Raw genomic sequence first — 18,393 nt, forward strand, 5'->3', positions numbered from 1 at the left:
TTCGTTGCGGAATGTGACACTTGTGGCAGAGTCAAGGCAGATCATATGCGTACTCCTGGATATCTACAGCCTTTGCCCATTCCTATTTGGAAATGGGAAGATATTTCCCTAGATTTCATTATGGGTTTACCCCGCACCTCCTCTGGTTTTGATTCTATTTGGGTCATCGTGGACCGTCTCACCAAGTCCGCCCACTTCCTTCCGGTGGACACTAGATACAATGCTAAGAAGTATGCGGAGTTATACTTTGATCGGATTGTGACCCTACATGGAGTTCCTCTCACCATCATCTCTGATAGAGGGTCAGTTTTCGTCTCTCGTTTCTGGGAGAAACTCCAGGAGTGTTTAGGTACTCGCCTTCTCAGGAGCTCGGCATACCACCCATAGACAGACAGTCAAACTGAGAGGGTGAACCAGGTGCTCGAGGATATGCTGCGGGCTTGTACAATCTCTTTTCCTGAGAAGTGGGATCAGTGTTTGAAGCTGGCCGAATTTTCTTATAACAACAGCTATCAGGAGAGTATCCGTATGGCACCATTTGAAGCTTTATATGGACAGAAGTGTCGAACACCACTAAATTGGGTTGAAGTAGGAGACCGTGGGTACTTTAGGCCTGATTTCATAAAGGAGGCTCGAGAGAAAGTAAATATAATTCGTGAACACTTGAAGTCAGCTCAGAGTCGACAGAAGGCTTACGCAGACAAGCGAAGAAGGCCTTTAGAATTTGTAGCTGGAGATTATGTGTATCTCAAGGTATCTCCTATGAGAGGGGTACATCGGTTTGGTGTTCATGGCAAGTTAGCCCCTCGGTATGTGGGTCCATACAAGGTGTTGCAGCAATGTGGTCCCGTGGCTTATCGTCTCCAACTCCCTGAAATTCTCTTGGCAGTTCATAATGTATTTCACGTCTCGCAACTGAAGAAATGCCTACGAGTTCCTAAAGAATCTATGGAAATAGAAGGACTTCCGCTCCAACCTGACCTGTCCTACGTGGAACATCCTATAAAAGTCTTGGATGAGAAGGAGAGAGTGACCAGGAACAGGGTGATAAAGTTTTACAAGGTACAATGGCAAAACCATTCAGAGGACGAAGCCACCTGGGAGCAAGAGAACTATTTAACAAAGCATTACCCCCATCTTCTCTCTAGGCCAGATAGTTAGTTTTGCGCATAAATGTACTCCATACCTTTCCTCACACTAGGCACATGAAATCTCGGGTCGAGATTTTGTTTTAGGGGGGTAGATTTGTAACACCCTGGTGTTACATTGTAACGTTTTGCTGAAATAATTCATAAGCATCTTATTTATGTGCATTGGTGTATGATAGGCTTTATAATCCATGTTTGGCTTGGAAACATTTTTACAAAACGTACCGAAAAAGGTTATGTTTCGTGTCACATAACGCGTTTATTACCTGAATCAAAATTTTGTTAACACAAAATGTTATAAACGTTTTGGGAATGATGATAAAAAGTTGCGGTCGATGACATGGATGGCTAGCGCGTACTTCCTGGGGGTCGGGTTTGGGGTTTTGACGCGAAACCTTTCTAAACGACACCCTCCGCGGTGGTTTTTGAAGTGGTCGACGAAGCCACTTTTGGCAATAGTTGTGGAACAATTGTCTTAAGGAGTAGCGAAATGTCGCAACTATGGGTGATGGCTCGGTGTACCCCTTGTCACATCGAGCAATTGGCTTAGCGTTTGGGACATGGCGTACGCAAATTCTAGCTGCTTTAAAAATCGTGCACACCACCTGGCTGGGCGCTGGGCGTGTGAAAGGTCCTAATGGCTAGAGGGGGGGTGAATAGCCTAATAAAAATTTCTACAACAACACTTAACCAAATGGTTAGACAATTATGAGGCGAAGCGAGTGTTGCACTAGCCTACTTAAAATGCAAGCCACCTACCACAATTCTAGTTTAGATAGTGTCTATTCACACAATAGCAAAGACACTATCCTATGTTAGTGTGCTCTCAAAGACTAACTAAAGAGCCACACCAACCAAGCAAGCAAGCTCTCACAACTAGCTACACTAAAGAGCTTGTCAACTAGTTTGCGGTAGAGTAAAGAGAGTGGTTAGGATAGTTATACCGCCGTGTAGATGAAGAACCAATCAATCACAAAGATGAATAACAATGAAGACCAATCACCTCGGAATCAATGATGAAGACAATGATTTTTACCAAGGTTCACTTGCTTGCCGGCAAGCTAGTCCTCGTTGTGGCGATTCACTCACTTGGAGGTTCACGCGCTAATTGGCTTCACACGCCAAACCCTCAATAGGGTGCCGCACAACCAATACAAGATGAGGATCACACAAGCCACGAGCAATTTACTAAAGTACCTTTTGGCGCTCCGCCGGGGAAAGGTCAAGAACCCCTCACAATCACCACGATCGGAGCCGGAGACAATCACCACCTCCGCTCGACGATCCTCGCTGCTCCAAGCCGTCTAGGTGGCGGCAACCACCAAGAGTAACAAGCGAAATCCGCAGCGAACCACGATCACTAAGTGCCTCTAGATGCAATCACTCAAGCAATGCACTTGGATCACTCCCAATCTCACTATGATGATGAATCAATGATGTAGATGAGTGGGAGTCCTTTGGCTAGGCTCACAAAGTTGCTATGTTAATGAAAATGTGCAAGAGTCCTGAGCCACAGCCGGCCATGGGGCTATAAATAGAGCCCCCATCAAATAGAGCCGTTATACCCCTTTACTGGGCAAAACGCGTTCTGACCGGACGCTCCAGTCGTGTTGACCAGACGCTGGACCCCAGCGTCCGGTCGCTCGCAGACGACCACGTGTCCTGATTCCAACGGTCACTTGACCTGACCGGACGCTCCGGTATAAACTGACCGGACGCTGAAGGCCCAGCGTCCGGTCGTTTCCAGTAAGCTCCCGAGCATGACCGGACGCGTCCGGTCTAAAGATGGCAACGGGGAATTCCCCGTCGGAGGTTGCCTCCCCATCCCCGTCCCCGCGAGGAGAAAAAATCCCCGTCCCCGTCCCCACCAAAGCTCACGGGGACGATTTCTCCCCCATCCCCGCCCCCGCGAGGGGAAAAATCCCCGTCGGGGATCCCCGTCCCCGCATTTGTTCATCACCATTCAGGTTAATTCATCATCATTCACATGAGTTCATCGACACAATATTAGAGTACACCACGAATCACAATCCAAAAATAGCTAAGCAAGAAGCAGGATATTAATCATCACAAAGGTGTAGAACTAGGGTTATTGCTGTTATATATACTCAGAAGATATTGGGCCTTCGTGGGCTGGTTGGGCCATCAGGAAAGAGAGCAAAGCCTGTATATAAACGGGGCGGGGATGCGGGTATCGGGGACGGGGAATGCTCCCCCAGACCCGTCCCCGCCAAACCCGACGGGGGACGTTTTCTCCCCGTTTAGATCCCCGTGGGGGCATATTTGACTCCATCCCCGTCCCCTAATAGGGGAATTCCCCGCGGGGAATCGGGGATCGGGTCCCCGTTGCCATCTTTAGTCCGGTCGAATGCGATCGGACGCAGCCAGCGTCCGGTCACATTCCAGCTACTGTGTCACCGTACGTCAGCGTGACCGGACGCAGCCTGCCAGCGTCCGGTGCATTCAGATCTAGCGTCCGGTCAGTTGACCGACGCTGGCATCTTTGCGACCAACTCGTTTTCACTTCTAACTTCTTCACCCTTGCTCCAATGAGCCAATCACCAAGAATTTTGCATCCGGCGCAATAGAAAATAGACATTTCATTTTTCCAAAAGCGCCGAATCCCGCCTCGCAAGCTCGGCAGGAGGGAGAGAGGGACCCAAACCCATCTCAACCCTGCAAGCACCTTGTGCACATGTGTTAGCATATTTTCACAAATGTTATCAAGGGTGTTAGCACTCCACTAGATCCTAAATGCATATGCAATAAGTTAGAGCATCTAGTGGCACTTTGATAACCGCATTCCGATACGAGTTTCACCCCTCTTAATAGTACGGCTATCAAACCTAAATGTGATCACACTCTCTAAGTGTCTTGATCACCAAAACAAAATAGCTCCTATGGTTTATACCTTTGCCTTGAGCTTTTTGTTTTTCTCTTTCTTCATTTTAAGTTTAAGCCCTTGATCATCGCCATGCCATCACCATTGTCATGCTATGATCTTCATTAGCTTCTTCTACTTGAAGTGTGCTACCTATGTCATGATCACTTGATAAACTAGGTTAGCACTTAGGATTTCATCAATTCACCAAAACCAAACTAGAGCTTTCAGCGTGGTCACCACCACGGTCGGCTTGCCAACGCGCTGTGTCGCGCGGGCTTGAGCCACTGCCGCGCTCGGCTGTGCTGACGATGCCGTTCACTCGCACGCCCCGCGCGTCTTGATGCTCCGCCTCGCTGCTGCTCGCCTCGCCGACCGACGCGTGGCGCCCGGACCGTGGCCGTGCTCTGCCCGCGCCTTGCTCTGCGCCGCCATGGCCGTGTCGCCACCGAATCCCGCGTTTGCGTCGCCTGCGGCTACGTTGGTACCATGCCTAGACTCCCTTGGCCGCTTGCGCGCTGGTCTACGGCCTGCTTCGCCATCACCTCGACGTCGCGTTGCGGTGTCCGTGGGCTGGTACTACCCGCAGGCGAGCCATGCCGTGTTTCGTCGTTTGCTGCTGCGGCCGTGTGAACGGCTGTTGGGAGCATGCCCTGAGGTTCCCCATGGCTAGGCAAGTCAGTATCGAGCGTTGACGTCGCTGGTGAGCCATACCGCGACGGGACCTCCTCTGTATCCGTTGTCCCCTTGCCGTCGCGACCCCTTTTCTTCTAATTCGCCGTAGTGGGTGCACCGCTTTCCAATTGGCTTTGCTTGCAGCTCCGTTAGACAGCTGGTCGTCTAGCCTACCCCACCGCGCTGCCATCCTCCACTCACTATGCTTCAATTTTGGACTACCGCGCCACCGGGTCCATAAGGCCGTGCCGACGCCCTCCAGCGGCGAGCCAGTCCCGCAGTGCACCTCGTGGCGATTCAGTGCACCCACAGACCTACCATGTCCTCCTGAGCACCCCACGCACCTCAGTCCTAGCATCGCAGCAGGCCAGCTCCACCGCCATGGTAGTGTCCTCGTCGGTCATCACCGCACCGCCGTGAGCTCACATGGCCAGCCTTGCTCAGATCGCCTCCAACCTAACCGTCAACGTAGGGGTGTCGGTGAGTGCTCCCTGGTGCTCGCTAGCTCGTGCGCTGGCCTCGCCTTTGATGTTGCTCACGGGAACGCGCTCGCTCTTGCAGGTCGGGAGTCACCGCCGGGAAGGGGCTTCATCTCTGCTCCTCTGCTCGCCGTGTCGCCTCCAGTAGCTTCGGCTTGTCGTCAAGGTACTTATTGACCCCTTAGGTAGACCGTAGAGGTCTAGGTGAGGTCGGCGTAGTCGTCTAGTGCCGCGCCGTCGCGCCGGTGCGCGCCCTGGGGGGGCCAGGGACCTCCTCGCGGTGAAGAAGAGGAAGTGGGAGGGTGCTGGTGTAAAACGGTAGAGTAGCGAAACAGTACCATAGAGCTCGTAGTAAATGCTGAGTTCGTCGGGGGTGTTCGTGCAATTTTTACCGCGCGCGCAGGCTTTCCCCTTCGCGGGCCGTTGGCCATCTGGGCCGCGCCTCCGCGTGGGCCGCGCGCCTGGCTGCTGTCGCGCGCGGGCGGGATGGCGAGTTGGGCCGGGCCGCGCGTCGTGGGCCGGTCAGGGAGGTTTCGTTTTCTCCATTTCATTGTATTAGAAATTGTTTATCTATTTAGGTTATGAACTGAACTTCAATAATTAGTAGTAAATTGCATGATTGTCTAAAAATAGCGAAACAAAGTTTGTTAGGTTCACAAAAATATCGACTACCTGTTAGTACAGTTGGTTCCCCATTAGTGGTTAGGATGGTAGGCCCATAAGCTTGAAGTAGAGGGCTTAGCGGTATATCGATCTTAAATTGCAAGATTTGTTGTGGTAAACCGACGATAACTTTAGCTTTGAAATCGTTACCGTAGTTTCCTTAGGCATTTATATACTTGTTGTAAAAACGGTAACCATAGAACGAGTTGTTTAATGCCGTAATTATTATCCTTGCTTTATCGTAAACTGGCATTAGGAGTATGAATATCCGTAGTCATCATATGAATATAGGGCGCGGTCATACATGTTAGTAGGACTGGTATATAGCTTAGACTTTAGTAGAAAGACCTCGCTTAGCAATGTAATAGAGGTACTTTTGCATTAAGAATTGCTGTTGTCATAGTGTAATCATTGCATCGTCATTTCATGTAGATCACGAACAGGTAGACTTCGTACCCGTCGGTGATCCGGAGTACGACGAGGTGGTTGAGGAGTACGAGGAGGAGCTTTTCACACAGGAGGGAGACCAGGAGCCTGTTGGTACTGACTTTGCTGACTCGGCACCTGCCCAAGGCAAGCCCCGGTGCATAACCCCTATTTTTAAATGATCACTGAATATATTTATATGATATGCATTTACGTTACAGGCATTTTATGGAAACTACAGGCATAGATATATCCACCTTGAGTCCTACTAGTGCAGGTCGAGTAGCTGCTATGCTCAGGATGTCGATAGCGTGAGTAACCTAACGTTACTCGCAAATAGGTGATTACACTAGAATATCATGATAAAATAATGGAAAGGAAAAATGGTGACCGGACAGGGATGTGGATTGGATTCTGGTGGGTGTGAGGGGTTGTGTCCTGCGGCCACAGGGCATAGCCCGGTTACACTTTTTTCCTGTCTGTGTCAATTAAGGACCAGTCGTTGCATATGACTCTAGGCAAGTTACAGACTTTTGTCCCGAGCGCATACTTGGCTATGGGCGTAGGGAAGACTTGCTGCTCTCTTGTCGTGGATCCGGCTCTTTCCGGACCGACTGATGGGAAGAGGAGGTGGTGGAGGTCCTTGCGCCGCACTGAGTCCGGGATTCAGAGGCGAGGGCTTGGAGTCCAAGTTTGGACGAGGACCTGGACACCCGGGACAGGAGAGTGGTGGGTTAGTCCCGCTTGTGCCCGGGGTACAAGCGGGGCATGTGTCTTCGGGGCACCCAGCTGGGCACATTGATTCGCGAATCGCCGGGTTACCCGGTACGGCTTGTCTGCGGTTTAGCACCGTAGTAAGAACTGGAAGTGGAAAAGGAGAAGAAACAGTATCGATTGCTAACCTCTTGCTTGAAAGTAGCACAGGTGCTTATATAGACTGACTAGATAAAAACTTAATACGGCTGATAATAATAATATATCAATAAAGACTCACTATTAGTACTGCTTTTGGCTAAAAGAAAACCAGCAACCATAAAGCCTAGCATATTCCTTGGAGTCGGGAGAGTATTCCCACTATCGGATAAGTCTTGCGAGTACATTGTGTACTCAGGGTTATTTACCCCTATTGCAGGTGATGCTTGAGGAGTACCTTGTGTGGAGGATTCTTCTGGTGGGCTCAGACGAAATCCTCGTTATCTTATCGCTAGATGTATCTTTTAATATTCCGCTGTTTATCATTCCGAACTCTGTATTTGGTATTGTAATAATGTACTTTTCAGAAACCCTAATGTATGAGATGGACTTGTGTTGTAACTCATTTTCATTATTGGATCCTTGGGGAAAAATGTGGATCTTTCGGGCTCTCCCTCGGGGTGTGTCCGACGGATACCGCTCGCGGTAGTAGCTTTCGGGGTGCTTAGTGTCTGGTGGAAGACGAGCGCCTCCGTAAGTATGCTATTTCGGGTGGTTCTGCCATAGTTGGTACCAGAGCCAATAATGGTCATGAGTTCCTCACTCTTTTACAAAACTAAAAGTTTGACCAACAAAAGTTTTGCGAAAAGTAGGATGCGATTAAGTTAAGTTATATAAGTATAAGCCCTAGCTATATGGTATATCTAGGATAGCGGCACGTAGTTCCTATCTGCTGGCATTAGAACAGTATCTGCCCAACAATACATTACCTCGGCAACTAATGTGATCTTTCTACTAACTGTATCTAAAGACCTCTCAAACCTATCCTTGCACTCTCTACTAGCCGATTGGTGGGCACAGGTCCAGATGTACATGCCTAGAGCTTCTACCAAGGTGCACTTATCTGTTTCTGGCAGCCCAAACGGCAGCAGGATTTCATGCAAATGCATGAAGGCATCAGGTGCCATGCGTAAATTCTCTAAGCATCTGGTATTGTCGGCTAGTGTAAGATGCATCCACTGGGCTCCCGTTAGCTTTGGAATGGGACAAGGAGGATTTACCTCAGGCCTTTGCTGTGACATAAGCCCTTTGAGCAGGACAAATGCTGCCTTTGCCACGATCACAGTACTCGGTCCTTCACTGGAAGTGTCGCTGTAGGACGACTCGTCAGTGCTGCTCATGCTGCTCATGCTGCTACCTGCAATTGGAAAGACATAAGATAGATTGTAATGCCGATAGTAGGAACAAATCAAGTGCAAATAACTGAACATGTGACGATACCTGAACTAGGTAGGACCTTCAAAACAGGTTGGAATGTACATGGGAAAAGTGAAACACGCATAATTTGTTACAACACTCACAGCAGTACACTAATTTTTTATTCAAAACACGTGACAACGACATGCACTTAGTTCTCAACAATTGTCTTTGGTTATAAGAAAAAAACAAATACAAGGATACAACAACCCAAATGAACTCAACATGCACATGGTGGATATTCGCAAACAGGCGAAAAACAAGGAATGCGCTGATCAGTGGGACTTGTTGGAGCACTCAAAGGCCCACGTCACTTTGATCCAGTTCAGCCGGCCCTCTTTAGATTCCATGTCTAGAAAACCCTGGCGACTGAGCCTGTCTCTGCAAAGGTTCAGGGCTTGCACGAATACTTCATCAGCCTCGCTAATACCATCTTGTAGCAAAATGTTTCGGACTTTGGCCAACTCCTGAGCATCGGTTTTGTGACGGGCCTTCTGGGACTTTGCCTCTCTGAGAAATTGGCCGAGGTCTTCAAGGCACTCTTCTACAGATGGAGTTTGGCTACTCTTCTTGCTGCGAGGACTGTTAACTGAAAATTCCCTATGGACTCTCTTCGAGGGCTAATGAGTACTAGGTGGGTCGACCGGCTCGTCCGACAAGGCTGGAGGAGTGCGAGGGCTTCCATTAGTGGGTGACTTGTCAGATCGATGGCCCCCCGCCGATACCAACTGGCCCCTGTCACATGGGGTGCGTCCCAAAATCGTGATTAGTTGCTCACAGCATTGGGGCCGTTTATACTTGTTTCTAGCGGGTTGGCTACTTTCCTGCACGTGTGGCAGTGATGTCGAAGTTAGTACTTAGTTAGTAGGAAGCTAAATGCTACAAAAAATCAAAGAAATGCGTGTAGTTAGTACCCCGGGGCTGGCGCCGTACCACTCGGGGTCAGTTGTAACCTCTCCAGTCAGCGGGTCACGGCCTAGCCCAGTATGGGTCTGGCCGTCACGCCAGTTGAAGTAACAATGTTTCAGCTCATTGTACTTGTTCTAGCAAGTTTTCTTGCTGTACCCAAGGTCCGTGATTTGGTTGAAGTCATGAGTGATTTTGGTCCACGCTAGTGAGGTTGGACCGTGGGCAGAGGTCCAGTGGCATAGCTCTTTTTGCTGGAGGATGAGATCAAGAAGGACAGAGGTTGCTCTGTCCTCCCACACAGCACGGTCCTGGCTCATCTGATTCAAGGATCGACAAACCTATTAGTAAACCACCAGTCGCAAAATCTGCTGGTATAGATATACTAATTGATTTGTAATGTTTTGTTCTATCACGGATACTACTAGTTGCCTGAAAGTGTATGCAGCATAGAGCAAACCAAATAACTCAATAACTAGAACACTTGTCCCTTAAATGAATTATAGGAATCAATTGGTACTGTGCTAGTTCTGCACCATAGCCAAACCCTCGGGAAACATTGAAAACTAAAAAGGAGACAACAACAAAGGCAACACACACAAAAAAGAGAGAAATCACAGCCATGTGGCTTGTGGCAACAGCCTAGAGGATGGAACTGCACACAACCAAGAATCTGCTGCAAACTGAGAGCTGAGCATACATTTGCAAAGGACAACGGAAACCCAAATGCATACTGCAAAATGACAAATAGTAGCCCTAACTTGCCTTTAGTGGCCGTTTTCGGCCTTTTGAGCGGAGGGTGTAGTGCCTGGCAGCAGTTGGAGAGCAAGACGAAGCCGACGACGCTGCCAGTTTGGGCAGCGCTGCTCACAACCGGACGAAACGTCCCTTCTATGTCTGCAGTGCAAGCATAGAGCACAAAAGTAAGATGATTCCACACCTAGTTGCATGAAAATCAAATAACACAAGTGCACCGGAGATATATATCTGAGTAACCTAGCATCTCGTCATGTACAGATGACTTTTAGTAACAAATCTAGAATTGAAATATCAAAAAATTGGACCTATTAATAATTCATGAACATGCAAAGGATTTTCTAGTTGTCAGTTATCACCTAAGTCACCTACTAAAGACAACTGAATGCCGGCGACACTTGGATGAACCAACTGAATGCTGAATGCAATAAAAACCAAGAGTTGTAACACTCCATACTTAGCATTCAATATACAAGTATAGAATGAACTCATTAAATTAGGTCCAGTTTGAAATATATGTTATCTCCCTACTGATATAGTAAAATAGCACAAATATTGTTCAAATAAATAAGCACTTCAATGAAATGGAATCATATGGAATGCTGGTAGTGACTGAACACAGTAGTTCTAGCACTCAACTAATACTTTGCAAGCACACAGTGACACAGGAGGCACAGTACTGATAAGGAGTTTAAACCTGCATTCTATAGAATACTTAGCAGGTATAAAAAAGCAAGGGGAAGAGATTGAACTTAGTTGTGGTAATAATACATCAAAAAGAGACATGACTACATGTTGGATCTCAGATCCGGCGGGGACAAAGTGCGCGACGTCGGGTTGGAGGGGGCTTACCGTGGTGGAAGGAGTCGCCGTTGATGGAGGCGGGGTCCGGGGAGGAAGGCCGAGCCCACTGTCACCGAGGCCGGCGAGAGTGGGGGAAACCCTAGCCGCGCGGAGCTCAACCTACAAGACAACCAGCTGCGACTCAGAGGCGGCTAGGTGAGATGACGGAGGCGTGGGATCCGGGTTACCTCGCTGGCCGAAGTCGTCGTCGACGGAGCCGGGGTGGGGGAAGAGGACGACAACACTTTCATCGTAGCCCCGCCGAGGAGGACGGAGTACAGAGGCGGCCGAGCCCGGATCTAGGGGCCACCGACGGCGGCAGTTGACGCGGCGCAGGCTACCGCCCGTACTTGCGCGGCGCGAAGGCGAGGAGCGGCGCGTCAGTGGGGAACCCTAGCCACCGCGAGCGACGGGAGGAAGGGGAGAGAGTGACGAACATGAGTCCGCAATGGATATAAGCCCAGCCGAACGGCTGGGGCTGGCTGGTGCTAGGCTGCCGAACGGCTGGGCTGATAAGCCCAGCACCAGCCAGCCCAGCCAGCGTACCGAACGGGCTGTGTATCAATGGAAGGGATATCCTCATCAGGTTGAAAATGAACCTGACTTGTGGGCCCACGTGTCAGCAATTGTAAAAAAGAAACAACGGTGGTCTTGAGAAGCGCTGCAACGCAACGCTAGCTGACTAAGTGACATACCATATCAGCGGAAATAACAAATATATACTCACTGTTTTGCGTGCCAAATATATAGCTGGCTATATAAAACCGGAGGAGCGCTATCCATAAGGATGAAAAAACTTAAAAATCGCCGCTCACACACGCAGTCACGCTGCGAGAGGGGGAGGAGAAGCGACACAGGAAACTGACGTCGCCTTCGGCGGCCTGCTACTCCCTTAAATCCCCTCGCGTCGCCTCCGGCTGCCTCCTCACTTTTCTGCTTCCCCGCACAAATCGCCCCAGGTGCCAGGTGCGCGGGGGCAGCGGCGGAGGTCGCGACGAATTCCGGCCGGCGAGGAGGTAGTCGGGGGAAGTGCATGTGAGATCCGATGGCGGCGGCTGCAGCGGCGGCCGGCGGCGGTGCCGGTGGCGGTGGTGAGTGTGCGCGTGTGTGTCGCTCGCTGCTGGTTGTGGTGCTTGGGGCCCGAGCCTCCCCACCTCTGAGAGGGGTTGGCTTTGTTTGTGACGAGGTTTGCTTGCTTCCTGTGGCTGGGCGTGCAGGTGCGGAAGCGGGATGCGGAGGAGGCGGAGGGAAGGACGCGCTGTTCGTCGAGCTGTGGAAGGCCTGCGCGGGGCCGCTGTCCAGCGTGCCGCCGCTCGGGGAGAAGGTCTACTACTTCCCGCAGGGCCACATCGAGCAGGTGAGGCAGACAGCGAGGGAGGGTGCCCTGACGACGCCGAGGCTGGGGAGCTGTCTCTTGTTACTCCTGCCGCTGTATCCTCGCGTTTTTTCGAAGGGTTTTGGGTTACGCGTGTGTGCATGCGTCGGAATCCTCGCCGAATTTCGCGTGATCGCAGCGGATTCCGGGGTTTGGAGGGGTTTAGGCGCGGGATTATTTGATCTGAGCTCGACGGGGTCCCTGTGCCTCCCCTCGATTTGGGAAATTCCGGGCCTGCGCTTTCTTCGACTGTGCCGTGGCCCCGGATTTCAAATCCTCTTCGTCCGCAGCTTGGATTCGTGGTTCCGGGTCCTGTGAGGCACGCGCCTTTGCGCGGAATCGTGGAATCTGACGGGAATTGTCTGGCTTTTGGGGGCGATTCGCATGGCCAGTGCAGTGCTGCACTCTGCGCTGGGGTTTGCTTCTGATGCGGAGGATTCAGCAATTTTGACCCATGGGCACTTCGGTCGCTCAGAGTCCCATGCGGAGGGTCTTCTGATTTGGGGATTTTTTTTCTAGGTTTGCCAGGTCGTCGGTTACTTTTACTGGTCACTTCAGTGAGCTCAGATGAGGTTTTTCATTTCATTTCATTTGACCCTCGAGGCTTAGTCTTTCTTTAGTGCCTCTGCCTCGAATGGTATTAGGAATCAGTGCCTTTATGGTTTTTTAATGTTATCCAAAGCTCCGCAATTTTTTTACTGACATGGGAGATATGCAATGATTCCTCTTTCTAAGATTCTTGCGCTGCTCTATGTGATTTTGGTTGGGGTGCTGATTGTGCGGGATTCTGCTTGTTTCTGCTGTGCTCTCAGGTGGAGGCCTCGACGAACCAGCTTGCCGAGCAGCAGGGCACGCCCCTCTACAACCTGCCATGGAAGATTCCATGCAAGCTCATGAACATCGAGCTGAAGGTAACAACAACTTGGCTTCTTTGCTCTTCACTGCAGCATGTTGTGAATGCATATGCTTGATCCTAGTTTACTTTGCTAGGCTGAGCCGGATACTGATGAGGTGTATGCCCAGCTTACCCTGCTCCCTGATAAGGTGGGTAACTTCTGGTTTTGCATCATGCATGCTCAGACTTGGAATGTTAACCAGTGCTATGTACCTATGTTTGTGCTTGATTCACAGAAGCAAGATGAGAATACATCTACAACAGTGGACAATGAGGAGGCAGAGGAGGAGGTGGTGCCTCATGCGCCACCAACAAATGAGGGGCCTCGCATCCATTCGTTCTGCAAGACATTGACTGCCTCAGACACAAGCACGCATGGTGGTTTCTCAGTGTTGCGCCGGCATGCAGATGAGTGCCTCCCACCATTGGTTAGGCCCTCGGAACCTTTGACTCATGTTGTTGTTGGTTTAGCACTGCCTGTTGTTGGCCTAATGATGGTGATGCCTTTGATGTTTCTCCTTGATTAGGATATGAGTCAACATCCCCCAAATCAAGAATTGGTGGCCAAGGACCTGCATGGGGTTGAGTGGCGGTTCCGTCACATCTTTCGAGGTGATGCCTCATTGTCTTGTAGTGGATTTATTCCAGAGTAATTGTGTTATGTTCTTTCTTGTTTGTTCACTTAGGTTCACTAGAGGAGTGCATGCTTAATACCAGCTTTTACTTGTTTTTGAATGCACTAGAGGCTATTTGTGTGTTGACCGTTCACTTTGAATTTAATTGCAAAGTTTTCTAGGAACAATTCTGAGTTATACATATACATAAACAGTTTAATTCTATTCTATGAGTAGGGCCATACTGTCACTAGAAATTTATGTATTTCATATTTTTTTGGTTGGCCTGCATTTGATTTGTGGATGGTGGAAGTAGTTTTATCACTGATTCTTCTTCACACTTTGTCTATTTGGTTTAGGAATTCCTGCTCCATTGTTGATGTGACGTAAATTGTAACTTGGATAGTTCACGATCTGACACTTGTAATTTACAACTTCACCTTTGATTTACATCAGGTCAGCCACGGAGACACCTCCTTCAGAGTGGTTGGAGTGTTTTTGTTAGCGCCAGGCGTCTTGTTGCAGGGGATGCCTTCATATTTCTCAGGTTTCATACTATGCTATGCTGAGCAGTTAATGTTGCTTGCTCTTAATTCTCCTTTTTGACACTTGACTACCTTACCAATACCTGATTCCTTATATTTATGAGATAGAGGTGAGAATGGGGAGTTACGTGTTGGAGTTCGGCGTGCACTGAGGCACCAAACCACTATCCCATCTTCAGTCATATCAAGCCACAGTATGCATCTTGGTGTTCTTGCAACAGCATGGCATGCAGTGAACACTGGGAGTATGTTCACTGTCTACTACAAGCCAAGGTTCGTAAGGAATTATAAGCTTAGTAACATTTTTTTTTTTGAGAACAACATCATTTTTGTTTCTGTGTTCACTTTTAGCAGTAGTGCTATTCCAGTCTGTTACTTAATTGATGCATGAAGTTGCATGATTCCCTTGTACATGATAAAAGAATGTTTTGGGATCAACAGATAATGAATTGCATGTTTAAGCTGAGTTATTTACTCTCATCCTGCAGGACTAGTCCAGCTGAATTTGTGGTCTCGCGAGATAGGTACTATGAATCACTGAAACGAAATTATTCAATAGGGATGAGATTTAAGATGAGATTTGAAGGTGAAGAGGCGGCAGAGCAAAGGTAAGAGTGTCTGTAGTGGGTATTCAGTTCATTTACATACCACAACAAAGTTCCCCTTTGGAGATAAACTTTCCATTTTCATTTGTTAGATTCACTGGCACAATAGTTGGAATCGGTGCTTCTGATCCATCTGGTTGGGCTGACTCAAAATGGCGTTCCCTTAAGGTATTGACAATATATTTGTTTCTATGGAAGCAGAGTTGATTTATACCAGCCTTTACCTAACATATTCTTGTGAAATTAGGTGAGATGGGATGAAGCTTCTTCTGTTCCTCGTCCTGAAAGAGTTTCTCCTTGGCAAATAGAACCTGTTGTTAGCCCATCTCCTGTGAGCCCTCTTCCAGTCAGATTCAAGAGGTCTCGTTCAAGTGTTAACGCTTCACCATCTGATGCGTCTACTGTAACCAGAGAAGGTTTGAATTTAACCTTGTGTTGTGGATTCATCTGAAGCTTGTAGTTCTTTCTATCATTACTAATGCACAAATAACCTTTTCATATAGTTGCTTCTAAAGTCATGGCAGAATTGCAACAAAATAATCTCCCAAGGGCCTTGCACAATCAAGGAAGGAAACAATTGACAGGTCGATACCGTGATAGCAGTGATGTGAAGACTGCTCAGGATCTTACCATGTGGTCTAAAGGAACTGAGCAACAGAGAAACAATATTGCTGCCCAGACAAAGCGAAGTCTGGAGGGTTGGACGCAATCTAGAACTCCCGAAGGTTACAATCATCTGTTCTCGGCATTTGAACCACTGAAAGATGCACATAATCCACTTAGCCCATTTCCTAGTCAAATATCTGGGACTCACTCAAATACCTGGGACACAGCCGATGCTCGTTATCCAGCCCAACAAGCCAATCACAACATGTTACCTGGCCCATGGTCTTTTATGCCTCATAGCAGTGATTTTAGGATGAATCAACAGAATTATCTAGTGATGCCTGAAGCTGCAAAGTTTACTGGGAAATCAGCTTTCACTTCACTTCAGGGCCATGGCACTGATCAGTGCTCCACAGGCTGGTTTGGACATATTGAGTCAAGTTCCCGCACAGGCCATGCATTGTCAAGTTTGATCAGGCCCCAGCCTTTGGTTATTGGAAATGATGTTCAGAAAACTAAAGGCACTTCATTCAAACTATTTGGGATTCCTCTTGGCAGCCCAGAAAAATGTGAACCTCTGGTTTCCCCACCAAGTGTCGCATATGACGGGAAACTTCAAACTTCTCCATCAGAAAAAGGGAATCAGCTAGACATAGTTGAAGTGGATAATTGCTCTGATCCTTCCAAGATTGTGAAGCCACTTGATGGTCCTCAGTCAGATTCTATTACAGAGAATAATCAGCCTTGTCTCGAAGCTACCCAGAATATTCAGAACAAAGTGCAAAGTAGTTCCACCAGAAGCTGCAAGAAGGTTCACCATACATAGCACCTTTTCCCTTGCTAGTCATCCCTTGATACATAAATGCTTACTAGGCCCAAACCTTCAAGTGAATACTTTTCAAAGTATGCTTCAATGAAGTTATGTACTGTTGATCCCTTTTGGCAACATGTTTTATGTATCTAGAAGCACCGGTCTGATAAAACCTGCTAGTTGTGTAATCTTGCATGCAAATAAATTGCTTAATTTTTCTTGCCCCTGCAAGTGTCATGTTTGGATATGCTTGACATCATTCACAGAGCCAATGCTTTGAGAATCCTGTGCCTTTTGGATATTTAGTCTAGCCTTATGTAAATGTTTATTAAATACAATATGTGATGACAAATGTACAGTTGCCATATTAGGTAAGTGACATGGGCCTTGAGAAATCTTAGCTTTCTAATAACGGTCAAATGTTCTATCTAATTGCTTCCATTTTTCTCCTTTTGCTTTTTATTTTATTTGAGGGATGTTTTGTTGCTTGTGGCATTTCTGAATATGACAAGGCTTTCTCATTTCAGGTCCATAAGCAAGGCAGTGCCCTTGGCAGATCGATTGATCTAACAAAGTTCACTTGCTATGATGAGCTGATTGCTGAACTGGATCAGATGTTTGACTTTGATGGTGAACTGAAGAGTCCTTGCAAAAATTGGTTGGTCGTCTACACTGACAATGAAGGCGATATAATGCTGGTTGGCGATGACCCCTGGAAGTGAGTTCTACTGCCTGAATATCTGTTCTGTTGCCTGTTGATTAAAATGCAATTACAATTAACTAGACATAACTTGAATAATATCTGTTCTGTTGCCTGTTGATTGAAATGCAATTACAATTAACTAGACATAACTTGAATTCCTCGGTTTGTGCAGTGAATTCTGCGACATGGTCCACAAGATCTTCATCTACACAAGGGAGGAAGTCGAAAGGATGAACCCAGGTGCCCTAAACTCAAGGTCCGAGGATAGTCTGTCTGACTCGCCAGGAAGAGGGTTGGCTTACAAAGAGCCCCGAGGTGGCCTGTCTACTTCCACTCCCAATTCCGAGAACTGCTAATTTGTCCAGTCAGTGAGGTAGCTTCAGCATCAATATCTAGCCCTGGTTATACGGAAGAACTATTTGTTCTTCTTAAGCTAATCTCTTGTGTGCTTGTTGCAGGCCTTTTGAAGTGGTGGAGCCGACAAAAGGCCACGTATCAGAGTGACCTGAAGGAAGAATGAGAAAGGGGTGAGTCTTGTAGTGGTGTACTAGTAGGTACTTTGTGTGTATGCCTCCGGGTAAAGCCCCGCGGTACTCAGTTTGTAGATGGTGCTTGTCCTGGTGCCAGTTTCCCGTTGTAAGCTAAGTTTTGGGTGTGCCCTGTGCTAGGGGTAAGTTATTGTAGCAGAGCAGGAGAGACCGAAAGAGCAGGCAAGAAACGGCTGGTGCGCCTGCTTGGCCCCTCTTTTTCCTTCCCAAGCCCTGTAAATAGCCTTGGCTCTGAATCGTAGTAATGTATTGTCTGTCGACAGCCGTATTTGACATGGTACTTGAAGAGGCGCTTGCTCCTGACTGTGTGTGTTCGGTTGTGTGGGGTATAACCTGCAACTGTCGGCTCGATGTGTGCGTATGTTCATGCGCGTGTGAAGCCATGCTCATGCAAGAGTTTGATTTGCTACACTGACGTGCAGGTCATGGTAGCGGATCTGCTGCCAAGGTAAGTGAGTTTGATTTGCTACACTGGCGTGCAGGTGGCAGCGGGCTGGAGTGGGCTGCTATGTTTTGCAGGACATGGACAGTCGAGCTATGATGTTGTGCTCGAGCCTCGAAGCGCTGAGAAACGTGGTTTCAGTCTGTCTGGTGCTTGGTGAAGAAAATGGTTACTACTACGGAGTAATTAATAGAGTATATAGTGCATGCAGCTGCCATCGAAACGTGCCACAGGGAGTAGTCAGTGGCACTGTTTGCTTCGCTGAAAAAAAAACTAAAATACTATTCTGATTGATTTTGTTAC

The 18,393-nt window shown here is 48.2% G+C and overlaps 1 protein-coding gene across 1 annotated transcript; it reads left to right on the forward strand.

Moving 5' to 3' along the window:
* Positions 1-11,772: 11,772 nt before the first annotated feature.
* Positions 11,773-17,948, forward strand: LOC136466382 (auxin response factor 24-like). The gene is made up of 15 exons (XM_066464759.1): positions 11,773-12,037; positions 12,164-12,303; positions 13,134-13,232; positions 13,312-13,365; positions 13,453-13,644; positions 13,744-13,828; positions 14,287-14,377; positions 14,484-14,648; positions 14,864-14,983; positions 15,073-15,148; positions 15,228-15,396; positions 15,484-16,397; positions 16,925-17,115; positions 17,273-17,473; positions 17,559-17,948. The coding sequence occupies exons 1-14, from the start codon at positions 11,992-11,994 to the stop codon at positions 17,454-17,456; spliced, it is 2,526 nt and encodes an 841-aa protein (XP_066320856.1). The 5' UTR covers positions 11,773-11,991; the 3' UTR covers positions 17,457-17,473; positions 17,559-17,948.
* The last annotated feature ends 445 nt before the right edge of the window (positions 17,949-18,393 follow it).

The sequence above is a fragment of the Miscanthus floridulus genome, chromosome 7, assembly GCF_019320115.1.
Source record: "Miscanthus floridulus cultivar M001 chromosome 7, ASM1932011v1, whole genome shotgun sequence".
Classification (NCBI taxonomy): Eukaryota; Viridiplantae; Streptophyta; class Magnoliopsida; order Poales; family Poaceae; genus Miscanthus; species Miscanthus floridulus.

Excerpts from the sequence above, each read along its gene's own strand:
- LOC136466382 (XM_066464759.1), top strand. The coding sequence starts at position 11,992 with ATGGCGGCGGCTGCAGCGGCGGCCGGCGGCGGTGCCGGTGGCGGTG. Across the intron at positions 13,645-13,743 it reads ATGAGTGCCTCCCACCATTG|GATATGAGTCAACATCCCCC; the intron begins GTTAGGCCCTCG and ends CTCCTTGATTAG. Across the intron at positions 14,649-14,863 it reads ACTGTCTACTACAAGCCAAG|GACTAGTCCAGCTGAATTTG; the intron begins GTTCGTAAGGAA and ends CTCATCCTGCAG.